Below are 12657 nucleotides of genomic sequence, written 5' to 3'. Positions count from 1 at the left end.
CTTTGAGGAAAAACTGTTACAGGAAAAAGATGTAAAAATCTGAAAGATGCTAAAGAATGAGAAGGGAGAATTGTCAAATAAATATATATACACACCAAATTATCAGTCCCTGCCATCAATGGCAGGGGGAAAGTCGTAAGATTAAAGCAAAGAAAAGCTCCGGCCTTAGAGCCAATCTGGATGCCCTGACATACTGACTCGCTGTTAGAAAGCCTGGCTCCTCTTTCTGATTCTGTGTTTCTCGTCCTGTGACCTAAGGCTAAGTCCTTTCATTTCTGGGGGCTTCAACTTTAACAAAGCAGACAGCAGTTCCTTCGAATGACCCCTCTGGGGGTCACAAGAGAGGCTTTGCCCATGATCTCTGACCCCCTACCCACCCCCATACAAAAATTCTTTGACATCTATAGTCACTGGCGAGTCACCTTTTCCCAATGCCTTTCTGCCCCCTTGACAAATTTGATCTCTGTCCAGTTTGGGTGTGACTTTCACTAGCAGGAAACATCGGCCCTCATCCACCTTGAATCTTGTTGTCTTGGCCACATCTTTTAGGCTTTGCTGCAGGAAAACTGGGCTACAAATAGGGATCAACACACCTTCTCTTAGTAAAGGTGGAAATGCCTCCACTTAGTGTCTGCTGAGTTCTGGTACCAGCAGCTGGCTACTAACTATTCACTGATTGAATGAAAGTGCACCAAACCCAGGGCCGAGGTTTCTTTTCTTTTCAAAGACACACATTGTCTTTATTGTTAAAACCTTCATACAAAGTAAAGATGACTGTCTTCAGCTTCCAGAGAGGGGGGGAAAAAGAAAATTGAGAGGTGAAGCCAGTTGGCCCAGACCTCGCAGTAAGGGTCAATGCTGCAAACTAATTTCTGCCAGATTCAAAGCCAGTGGTCCTACCCACAGCACAGCACTGCCCCTGGACGGGGGTGGGGGAGTGGTACCGGAAATGAAAGGCACCGGGCAGAAAGGCACCGGCAGAAAGGCACGGGAGTGAGATCAGGCAGATCTCACTCACGGGAGGGAAGAACTCTTTCAAATGAGATTTTTCTCCGGTGAAGGCTACAGGTGAATGTGGTCAGCTTAGTGATGACCGTAAGGGAACAGAAAGGGCAATGGGATGGGCCTACCCTGTTCGTCCCAATGAAATCTCAATGCAGGAAAATGTTTCTAACAGCCGCTTACTACACCAGTGAGGGAGAGATTCTTATTATACCTGCTTTTTGGATGATGACACTGTTGCAGAGGTTAAGGCACTTCACTAGCAAATGATAAAGCTGGGATTCAAAGTCAGGCAACCTGGTCAGAGCCCATGCTTCTAACCACCAGGCCACACAACTGCTACCTGGTATAGTTGTGTTTCCATTACACGAACATTCATTGAGCACCTATTAGGTGCTCATTCCATTCCAGACACTGGAGACACCACACTGAACAAAACCTAGGAGTTTGTGTTCTAATGAGAAGGAAACAATGAATGACTTTGTGAGTGTGTGTCTAACAGGCGAATAAAAAAGGGGTGTTGGGAGTATGACGGGAACGAGCTGCAATTTTCAACTGACTGTACAGGAAAGGCTGACATTCGAGCAGATGCCCAAGGGAAGTGAGGGTGCAAGTCTAAGTAATTAAGACATAAAAACACGTAGTCCAGAAGGAAAGCGAAACAATGGAATGATCCAGAACAGGACAAAACTGACAGGACCTTCAAAGCTCTGATTGCCCACTAAGGATTCTGGAGACCATTTCTCTACCTCCCACTCCCAGGAAATGAGAGGCTGGTGCTAAGCCTATCCATACACAGTGTACTTTCTAAAACTGGGGACGGACCAAGTAAATGAATATCCCATAAGGACACATAGATGTTGAGACGCTCATTCTGCTCCAGTATCTCTTGACATTGTCTTCCTGTAGTTTGTCCCATTAGATTGAATTAGTCCAATGGCATCAAGCCATGCTCTTTTTTTAATTTTTATTTTTTGTAGTTTTTTAAATATAAAGGTTTTTTTCATTTTTTAAAAGATTTTATTTACTTATTTTTAGAGATAGGGGAAGGGAGAGAGAAAGAGAGGTAGAGAAATTTCTATTTGTGGTTGCTTCTCTCGTGCCCCCCAGGGACCCGTCCTGCAACCCCAGCATGTGCCCTGACTGGGAATCAAACCAGCCACCGTTTGGTTCATAGGCCTGTGCTCAGTCCACTGAGCTGCACCAGCCAGGGCAAGCCATCTTTCTTTCATGGGGGCACCATCCACAAATAACATGTAAAGTGAACACAGCAACTGTCATATGGTGGGTGTGGTTTTAGCCCCTCAAAATGGCTGGATGGCCCCCAAACCTACTGGTGAACATGAACAACCCGATCACGGCTTAAGTCAAAGGCGGCCGTGCTGCCCACCCACAACCCCTCCCAGCCCACTCCTGTTCACTGGCAGTAACTTCACTTAATCAGCTTTTAAAAAATTACAACTCCATATAGCAGGAATGGGAAACAGAACTCACAGAAATGCAAGGGCTACGCCCCGCCCTTTGTGGACAGCCCTCTCTGGAAACTCAGCAGCTAGGGTTTGTTTTTGCACTTGGTTCCCCACTTAACAAGGCTTTGTGGCACTCCCCACCTCTCCGTTGGCTTTCTTGTTTCTCCTGCTACTTTCCTTAAATCGCCTTCTAGTCTGTGTGCATTTCGTCTACTTTTTAGCTACCTACTCCCTGTTTCTCTTTGTCACTTCAACTTACAGCTTGAACCAGTGGTTCTCACTTTGCTGCACTTTAGAATCACTGGGAAGCTTTGAAAATGTCCAATGCCAGGGTATACTTTATACCAATTAAATTAGAATGGGGGGGGCTGGGACCTGGGCATATGTTTATGTTTTTATTCATTCCCTATGTAATTCCAGTGTCTAGCCAAGTTTGAGAAGGAGCAGCTTTAAGCCATTTTGATTCAAGATACAGAATTACAAATGTTTGGTTCACATTCCAAATCAGAATCATCCAAACGTACTTGTTTTAGCTGATGCCCCACATTTAGAATCGGGGGAAAGGATTCCACCATAATTCTTGTGTGATCCCAGAGCTCAGATTTCAACCCTAAAGTCTCAGACAGATACCTGAATGCCCTTCTTTCATGGTGGGGCATGGAGGGGTGAGTCCTACTTGGAAGACATTTGTCTGCAGTAGAACCATGTTATCCCAGGAATGAAACCAGGTCTTTTACCATCAAACCTCCTTTGCTGGGAAACAATACAGCATTCCTTTGTATGTGGCTAGTGTTCAGTGCATAGCTGGTGAGCATATGTAACCCAGTGAGTAAAAATAGCAGTTATTGTTATATACTACAGCAAAAAATGTCCCTTTTCCCATTACAGCAAGGGAGTCTTATTGCATACCTCTCAGGAAACCCAATAATGTGTTACATGAATTTTCCATGGGAAGGAACAACTGGTTAGGAAATCAAATACTATACTTCTAGACGGTGATATTCAAACCTAGGACTCCAGGGAAGCCAAAAACTGCTCTTGTATGGTCCCAGCAGGATAGAAATACCTCCTCAAAGCATACTGAGCAAATTCCCATGATGCCAGGCCTCTTGGAAAAGTTTCTGGGGGTCGAAGGCCACTGCAGCTGCCTCCTTCCCCTCCTCTCAACCACTTGCTCAAGTGGAAAAAAATGTTTAAAGGGTAAGTTACCACAGTTCTCAGTTTTACCGATTTTCCCTCTGGGGAAGTCTGATCCTGGGTCCCCAGATGCAGTGTAAACTGTGCTGCAATTTGGGATCTGTATTCACATCCTGAGTACTGGCCAGTCCTTGGCTCAAATTAAGAAATGCAAAGAGTAGAAGACCTTAAGGACACATAAAGAAATGGTGGGGGCCACAAAGGGATGAGAGGGAGGCATGTGAGGTGGGAAGTATCGTGCAAGACACGGAAAGCTCCCCAAAGAATCACAAGAGTTACACGAACACCATGAGAGAGAAGATGCATGTGTGACATACCTGCCTCCTGCCCATTCACAGAGGACCAGGCCACCAGTGACACAGCAAGGCCCTTTTCAATGGCCTGACACAGGCAATTCTTGTAACTTACGCTGGGCAAGGGTCTTTCTCATTTGGTTTCTGTGCGCAGGCGAGAGGGAGGAGACCATGTGTGCCATATGCATAGGGGAGTACCTGGAGCTTCAAATGCAGTTTTCCCACTGCCAGTATGTAAACTGTGGTTGCTCCTTTTCTACTTGTCCTCAGCTCCTACTGCCTGCCCACTTGTGAGTTATCTTTCAACGTCATCATTTTCTCAAAGGCCACCTATAGTGTTGTCTAAAGAACGTTACATTTTCAAATTGCTCAGCCTGTGCCACATGTGCCTATATAACCCAACCCTTTCATTTAGTGAAGGTGCCCCAGGAAATGAAAGACAGTTGCCTAGAAAGCCTATTGCATGGATGGAGGGTCCTTTTCTGTCACTTAGTCTCTTACCAATGAACTCTGACTTGTTTCAGAATCAGAAATTTCTGCTCAAGTTGTCCAAAGAACATGGTCTTCTTTTTATAATCCTGTTTTGATCTTGAGCCTAGTTGGTACTGTCTTTTAAAACTACATTTCCTGCACTGGCTGCTGTGGCTCAATAGACTGAGTGCTGGCCTGCAAAGCAAAGGGTCACTGGTTCAATTCCTAGTCCGGGTGCATGCCTGGTTTGCATGCGAGAGGCAACCACACACTGATGTTTCTCTCCCTCTCTTTCTCCATCCCTTCCCTCTAAAAATAAAGAAATAAAATCTTGAAAAAAACACAAAAACTACATTTCCCCTTAGCAAAAAGTTTACAGCCAGAAACTTTACAACCTGTATGTTCTCCTTTGCACAAGCCAGTCAAATCATAAGAGAATACAATCAGGTAAATTTGGATGAACGATTTAATAGTTTATTACAATAAATCATTTTCATATACGCTTCCTTCTTTCATCCTTAGAGATATGCAGTAGGGAAGACATTTATTGCTGTTCTTCAAGACAGAAAACTGTACTTGAACAACAATTAAAATTTTTTTAAAAAGAATAATAATAAGAAGAAACTTAGCCTCAAGGAGAATGAATTGTGCCCAAAACGCAATGGCCAGAACACAGCAGAGCTGAGGGCGGAATCCAAATGATGTGGACTTCTCTTCCACATGCTGTTTACTGTTTCATATCTGAGCACTGGCAGCTTGGAGCAGGAACAATCTGACACAGAGATTGTTAATTTATAAGGAAAAACAGATGTTTTGTTCTAGAAAAGTTCAAGTCCCTCTTCAAACTTTGTGGTCTTAAAAATAGGGAGTTCTGTTCAATATTCTTTTTAAAGTTCTTAATGAATTAAACTGATTTAAAATAGTTAAAAGGAGACACCATGTGGTTAATCGGACTAAGTTGCTTTAAGACTAGAGGTTTTTCTAAGGGAGTTGAGTCAGTTACCGGGGGCCAGGGGAAGAGGGATGGTGAAATAGTGGGAAGAATGTAGGGAGGGGATAGTAATAATATTTCAAGAAATTCTTTTCTGTTATAAAGTGTAACCATGGGTTAGAAAAGGAAGTGATTTGCACAACCCCCCTTTTTTTATTACCAGTTGAGTTAATTTTGTATTCTTTAAGAGGGCCTTAAAAAGCATTCCATTCATTACCAGATACTTCTTTCAAGATCACTGACTTGCAAATCCTGGGTGAGTTACAGTCTCATAACTCAATCAAGATGTAAAAAAAAAGTCATAGAAATCTGACACAGAGGTAGCAAGTGTGTGAGCCACCCATTCCATTCCATTCCAATAATGTCACCTCACCCATTTATAAAAGGAACTATTCTGCCAACCCTCAAAAATGTGGGTTGGTTTTTTCCAGAGAGTGTAGGCCTGAGGGTTGTGGTGAACTTAATATCATCACCATTTTTGTTAGGGGAGAGGAAGCAGCTATAATGTAACAAATAGTTTTATTTCCAGAGGTCGATGGAGAACACCAAGTCAGCCTGGTGCACAAAGCATTGAAGTGCATTGCCTTTGAACTCCTGCAGGAAGGTGAGTGTCACTGTGAATCACCTTTTCATGGAACAGTGTTTCCTAAATGAACTAAAAGTCAATTTATTGGGGGGTTTTGGTTTTGTTTTGTGTTTGCCTTTTGTCTGTTTTTTTAAACATCACAAACATTTCTGGATGGAGAAGGCAGGGGAGTGGAAAGTGTTAATTCATTCACTGCTTGAGGTGCCAAGAGGCCCCGAGACCCATGTTCTCAGGGACCAAAGTCTTATTTTGGTACTAGCATGAGGCCTTGGCCAAGTCACCAGGGCACGTCTTTGGATACAGTTCTCTCATTTTTTACCCCTGGGCAGACCATGGGCTGAAAGTGACAAGACCTAGGTTGTCCCTCTGGCCCCACGCACAGGACGAGTCACGTGTTTTAGACAGGTGCTTATTGTTTTTTACTACTGCAGCCCCTCTTCTCCCCAATCTCTTTTTGGCCAGTAAAATGTGATCTATTCCTACTCCTCTTGCACACAAACACACACACACACTCATATTCAGTAAAAAAAAAAAGTTTCCTCCCAACATGTAAACTCATAGTATAAATGAATGGGAAGGGGAAAAGCTATGTCAAATTTGCAGATTTGATGGGAAGGTATAAGAGTAAGATTCCATTTTGAAAAGGGGGTCCCATTTGCCCACCCTCTGCCTACGGTTCGGCATCAGGCACACTGCCTCCTGCACCGGAAAACCACTTCCTCACTGCAGTCATCCCATCAACAGGGTCCCTCACTCCCATGAAGTGTTCTAGAGACTAGACCTTTCCAAGGGAACTTTCTTAGCAAATATCCATTTTATTTCTAGGACTGTTCATGCTTTAATCACCGTGTTCTATACTGTGCATATATATTTCTCATTTAATCCTCATGACCCTGTGAGGCAAGAATCAGAGATATTAAATGACTCGCTCATGGACACAGAGCTAGTATCTAATGCCATCAGAGTTCAAATCCCGGCAATGCCAAAACTGCTTCAACATCTCATAGGTCCTCTCTCTTAGAAAGAATGAACCTGACTTTCACATGGCTTACCTGAGCCATCCAAAACACGTACAAAACAGTTACCATGAAATATACCCCAAACCTTGGCTTTGCCACACAAACCAACAAACCATGAATTTAAAAAAATGAAACAAAACAAACACACACGCACATTAAAAAAACCTTTAGGAGTAGGATAGTATTTGGCGAAAATAGCACCCTGGTACAGAAGGTTGGGAGGCTGGCTTTGCCAAGAAAAGTGGGGGTTGCACTGGGTGTCAGCATCGGGACTGCAGATCCATTGGCTACAACGGCTTTCTGATTACTCCATTCAAGACGGGAATCTGAGTCTCAACTCTGGGTCAAAACATGAGTTTACATGAACATACAGCAATTAATCCCAGCAATCTGTCTGAAGGGAAATTATGGCCTCCTATTTTTTAAATTTAAATTTTGGGTTATCAGCAAACAGCAGTGAGTGTTTCCTATACTGAAAGCATCTTGTATCACCATCAGGAATATTAAATTAAACCCAAAGACCCTTCCTTTTATTAGTTTGCATTTAAGTGCTACCTGGTTCTAAGGCGTGTATTTTACACACATCTGACAAATAAAGTCTCTGTTGATTTAGAGATGGTTTGGATTATTGGCTCTTCCTGGTATGCATGTCTGTTTTCCTAACTTACTCGTTTGTCCTTTATACTGCCCTTGCATTCCATGAAGGTTTTCCTTCTTTAATTTTCCTTTAGCTGAGAGGTGTTTGTTTTCCTTCAGCAAGGTCTTTTCTTCGGCCCACTTCTTATTTTTCTCATTTCTCCTCCATTGAGTCCCCCACTCGCTGCAGACCTGCCCTCTGTGTGCCGGACAGCAGCATCCTCCCCACCCTTCACTCCCTCCCCCGAGAGGACTAAACTCTGCCTTCTTTCTGGGTCAGCGGATCTTCAAAGTCTCTGACCCACAACTCACTCGAGACTTTGCATTTCTCTTGTCATTGTAGCCTTGTAAGGCGTTTCTACTTCTGATTGTTTTTGGTCTCTGGGTAAAACACCCTCAAAACTTATATAAACACCAGGACTGTGCTCTGCATTCTTGGTGTTTTTATGATGGCTGTGGAAGCTGACCGAAAACTCACTTTAAGAGAAAATGAAGCAGGTACAGACGGAGCTGCTGATATATAATTTTCATCTCATGAAAAAAAATATTTCTCTAGGGAATAGGACCTCCAATTATGTTTCCTGGAAGCCACTTCAATCTTTTCTTTAAAGTATAGAGATCACTTTGGAAAAGAAGGAAAACTAATAGGTGAAATATCACAAGTCACCCTGTCACAAATAACTAGAAGGAAATGAAAATCTCAGGGCATGACATGTACCAAGGTATAAATAAAGGCAAGATTTTTTCAGGAAAGTGACAGCTGTACTAAACACAAAGCCAGATTAACCCAGAGCAAAGGGCCTTCTCCCCAGTTCTTTCAAAGGTCGGGGAGGAATGTCCATCCACGGCTACCAAGGCACATTCCTAATCCCCATCTCTAAGTATGTGTGAGAAGTAAAGCCAGCCTTCTTTCGTAAACTCTGAGCACTCAACTATAAAAATCAACACAGAATAGATGAGATAAGACTGATTCAAAAGGCAACTTAGACACAAAATGTTTCCCACCCGAGAAGCAGAGAGTGAAAAGACTCTTCAGTACCCTTATTGATCATATTAGCATCTCTAAAGAAAGAATGTGTCAATCAGAAAGGGGATTTGGTGTGGGTAGAAGAGATTGAGAGGAGCACTAGGCAGCGTGATCCCAATCCCCAGTAGTCCCGCGGGAACCGGTCTTGGCTCACCAGTGCACGCATCTGGGCCACCTGGCGGAGGTATCCCTGGTGGGGAGACAGGCCATCTGGCCAGCAGAACAGACGCCAGCACACTGGTGCCTCAGACCCCCTCTTTTCTGAGTCTGCAAACACTGCACACTGATGGTCAGACTTCCTAGTTAGCTCTCCTGGGAGGTAAAGTAGACTGATACTTGTTCCACTTAGAGTTGTCTTTTTCCAAAATGAGTTAATGCATTGATATTCTGGTGTATATCCTTCAATTTTCTGTGAGTTTGGAAAATGTGAATTAACATTCCTAAATTCCATGAGCTCCTGGGTACTGTCATGACAAGTTCTGTACCTTTTAGGCTGGGGACCAGCCCCCTAATGGTATTAAATCAGCAAGGGAATAAACAGGGTTGGGGGAGGAGGTGCTTCTCAGTAAGATGGAAATACTCCATTTTACCACACGCCTCTCTAACCCAGTCCAGAATGAATAGTAATGATCAAACACTGCATATCTGCTATGTACTTATACTTTATTCACTTAATTCTCATAATGTGCTTTCAGGCAGACAGTATTATTTCTGTTTTATAAGTTAGAAAATTAAGGCGTAGGGAGGCCCAAGGTCACACAATTTGTAAATGACAAGGGCAGACTTCAACCCCAGGACTGTCTCCTGTTCTGCTAAAAGAAGTACTACAGAATCTCAGATCACTATCCCCTAGGAGATGTGATCAGAAGCCAGCATGGCTGCTTTTCATGACGGAAACAGGGTGGCCCTCTTCAGAGGTTCATCTGTCACCAAGGTCCCAGCAAAACACATCAGGAGTATGGATTCCTCTGTCTGTCCTCAACAGATAAATGCCATTTGAGCTTTGGGTTCCAATGCCAAAATGAGTTCCAAACCTTCAACACTCTTCCAGACCCATGGATTGGGACTCACAGCTCTGAGCCTTCCCACCCACCCGTCTGAGAAGTCAGCTGTCCTTATGGGATGACTGCATGCTTTACTCAAACCTTGAGCCACAAGGAACAGGCATATGCCGGAAGTTGGCCAATAATAACATAAATAACACCAGCAGCATCTGTGGTTACCATAAGTATCTAATTTAATCTTTTCAATCACCTGTAAAGTGGGTTGTTAAATCCTCATTTAAAGATGAGGAAACCGAACCTTTGGTTTGGGGGTACATTTCATGTAATTTGCCCAAGGTCACACTGCTGGAGTATGACAGCCCTGGAATCTGAACCTGGACCTGATCTGACTCTGATATCTATGCTTTGAGCCACTCTGCATTGATGGCCTCCAGAGAAGCATCTGGTTAGATGGCCCTGCAGAGAAACTAGACATAGCTCAGCACACTGAGGGCAGTCAGTACAAGCTGGGGACATGGTGAGACTGTAGCCGCCACTGTGTTTTTGTGGCTGGGAGGAGCTGATGTTCCTGTAGCATCTACTGTAATATTTTGGTATGAATACAAGAGCCCACCCAGTCAACTTTGAGAAATAAATGCGTGCAAGACTGAAGGGTCCCAGAAGAGACTGTCTGTGGTGGGATGAGAAGACCAGGTAACTGTTCACACTTGAAAATGGTGTGGCTTGATTCAATGACCCCTAAAGTTCCAGGCAACTTGAACATTCTCAAATATTACAACGTTTAGTTGCCAAGCAAGGCAGCCCAAAGCTGTTTAATGAAGAAATATAAAAAAAAAAAAAGCGCAAAATGTATAGACCTAGGGCTTAATAGGTAATGCCACTCATGTGGTGTGGTGAAGTGGAATCAGGGCACCGAAACTCTTTTCTGACTCTTTCACTTATCAGCTCTTCACCTTCAGTAACCCACGTCACCTCTTGCCTTAATAACATGGGGATAGTGATAGCTCATGCTGGTTAAAGGAGCTAACATACGTAAAACACTTGGTTTGTAATGGTGATTTAAAAAAAATGACTCTCTTCCTTTTTCTGTAACAAATTCCCTTCATCAAAAGGGAATCGGTTTTCTAGGAATAGGAAACTGCCTACTTTAAGGCATTACAACCAATCACAACCCAAACTTTAGCAACAAAAGAAGCACCACTATCACAACCACAGAAACAAAACAAACAAAAGAAGTAACTTGCTTGTTTTAACGACTGCTGTGGTGTAGGGGAGTCACAGGGAATGTCACCTAAAGCTCCAGGCCGATTGCTTTCCCTAGTCCCACAGTGAGACAATGCATTGGAGTGTTCATGCCACATCTGGTATCAGGGTCTCTTTTCATCAAGCCCGGAGATGCACAAGTACGGTGAAGAAGGACTCTATCGAGCCAACACCTGCTGGGAAGCCAGTGTGTTGAAAGAGGAAGTGTCTGAAATGTCTTCACCTAGTTGCTTCTCAGATGCCACAAAATGGACAAGAAGAAAGAAGAAAGGGGGGCATAATGATCCCCATAGTGAGGTTTAAAGAGCCAGCTACCAGCCACGGGCCAGGGGTGGGGAGAGTACCGTGAACACCAGCCCCGCCTACCTGCGCACCACCAGCCGGAGCGTCTTGTAGGATCCCTTCACCAGGGAAACGGCCTCCCGTCTGGAGCTGCTCAGCACGACCTCGTTGATGTGCAGCACCTCGTCCCCCGCCTGCAGTCTGGAGCTCACGGAGTCCGCTTTGCCCCCTTCTTCAATCTGCTTGGAGAGAGGAACAAGCCACGAGTTAGCTGCCCTGGGCACTGCCCAGACTGCAGAAGCCAGCGAGCCTGCTGAGACCAGGGCCCACCTCCAGCAAGCAGGGCCTGGCTCCTGTTTCCACACCCTGCCAGCCCGCAGAGGATGCGCAGTCCAGCGTCATAGGCCAGTGGCTGCTTGTGGGATGGCAGTAATGATGAAAGGGAATAAAAAGTGAAAAAAAAAGAAATACATAAAACCTGAAAAAATATTTTCTATGTTTTCAACAATTACTCTCTGGAATTTCCCACATGTTCAAAAACCTTCCATAGATCTTAATATGTATAAAATGGATCAAATTCCCATAATGAATTTGTACATTTGGCCCTTGGTAGCTTTCAATTATTAAAATAATATATGCTAAACTCAATTGCTTTTCGGCCTTTTGGCTAAGATCAAGGGCTTATCAGTTTAAAATAATATATGCTAAACTCAGTAATTAATTTTTCTATTAATACTTTCAATTTTCTAATAAATCATTATGTAGTAATTAATTTATTATAAAGAATGAAAATAATACAGGAAGTGTGTAAGGGAAAGGCGAGAGTGAGCCTTCCTCTTGCTCTCTCATGTTACTCTCTAAAGTATTCTCTCTCACTGTTTACAGTTTCACTTATGACCTACATATATAGGCTTTTTTTTCCTTTTACAAAAATGATACCACACTATACATACCTCCTCAACCATCCTTTGGCATTTAACAGAGAGGCATTAAAGTGAGGTGGTGAAGAGCTTGGGGAAACAAACAGATAATCTGCTTAAGAGGAACTCACTTTCTCTCTGTGTTGCAGACTCATTCACAAAAATTGCTCCCACCTCACAGAGAGGCGGTGAGGAGTACTGAGGCCGGTCTATGAATGAGTAAACAATTCCTGGCTAATAGTAAGATTTAAAAGTGGTAGCTCTTGTTTTCATTTAATCACATTTTGTAAAGATATTTCTATTCATAAGCTATTCTACTGTAACATCTTGGTATGACCATAGCATGATGTATTTACCCATTCTCCACTGGTGGTCGTTTTCTCCTGCCTCATTATCCTTTTTTTCCTACCAGACTTCCCAACCAACCTTCTGTAAATTGACTCTTTTCCACACACACTGGGCACACTCTAACCTCAAGGCTACTCAGCTTTGCCTTC

At 43.4% G+C, this 12657-nt stretch overlaps 1 protein-coding gene across 3 annotated transcripts in view; it reads right to left on the bottom strand.

The window, feature by feature from the left end:
- The window catches only part of SHROOM3 (shroom family member 3), a 281246-nt gene that overhangs the window by 173658 nt on the left and 94931 nt on the right, over positions 1–12657 (bottom strand). For 2 of the 3 annotated variants that reach the window (XM_037147044.2, XM_037147045.2), the window contains exon 2: positions 11325–11479. In XM_037147044.2, coding sequence (XP_037002939.2) covers positions 11325–11479 — 155 coding nt within the window. Of the gene's footprint in view, positions 1–11324; positions 11483–12657 lie in introns of all 3 variants that reach the window. The other variant, XM_037147043.2, reaches the window with a different exon arrangement.

Source organism: Artibeus jamaicensis, unplaced genomic scaffold (genome assembly GCF_021234435.1).
Source record: "Artibeus jamaicensis isolate MK-2021 breed Jamaican fruit bat unplaced genomic scaffold, CSHL_Jam_final scaffold_1031, whole genome shotgun sequence".
Lineage (NCBI taxonomy): Eukaryota > Metazoa > Chordata > Mammalia > Chiroptera > Phyllostomidae > Artibeus > Artibeus jamaicensis.
This window is presented reverse-complemented; position numbering and strand designations above follow the sequence as displayed.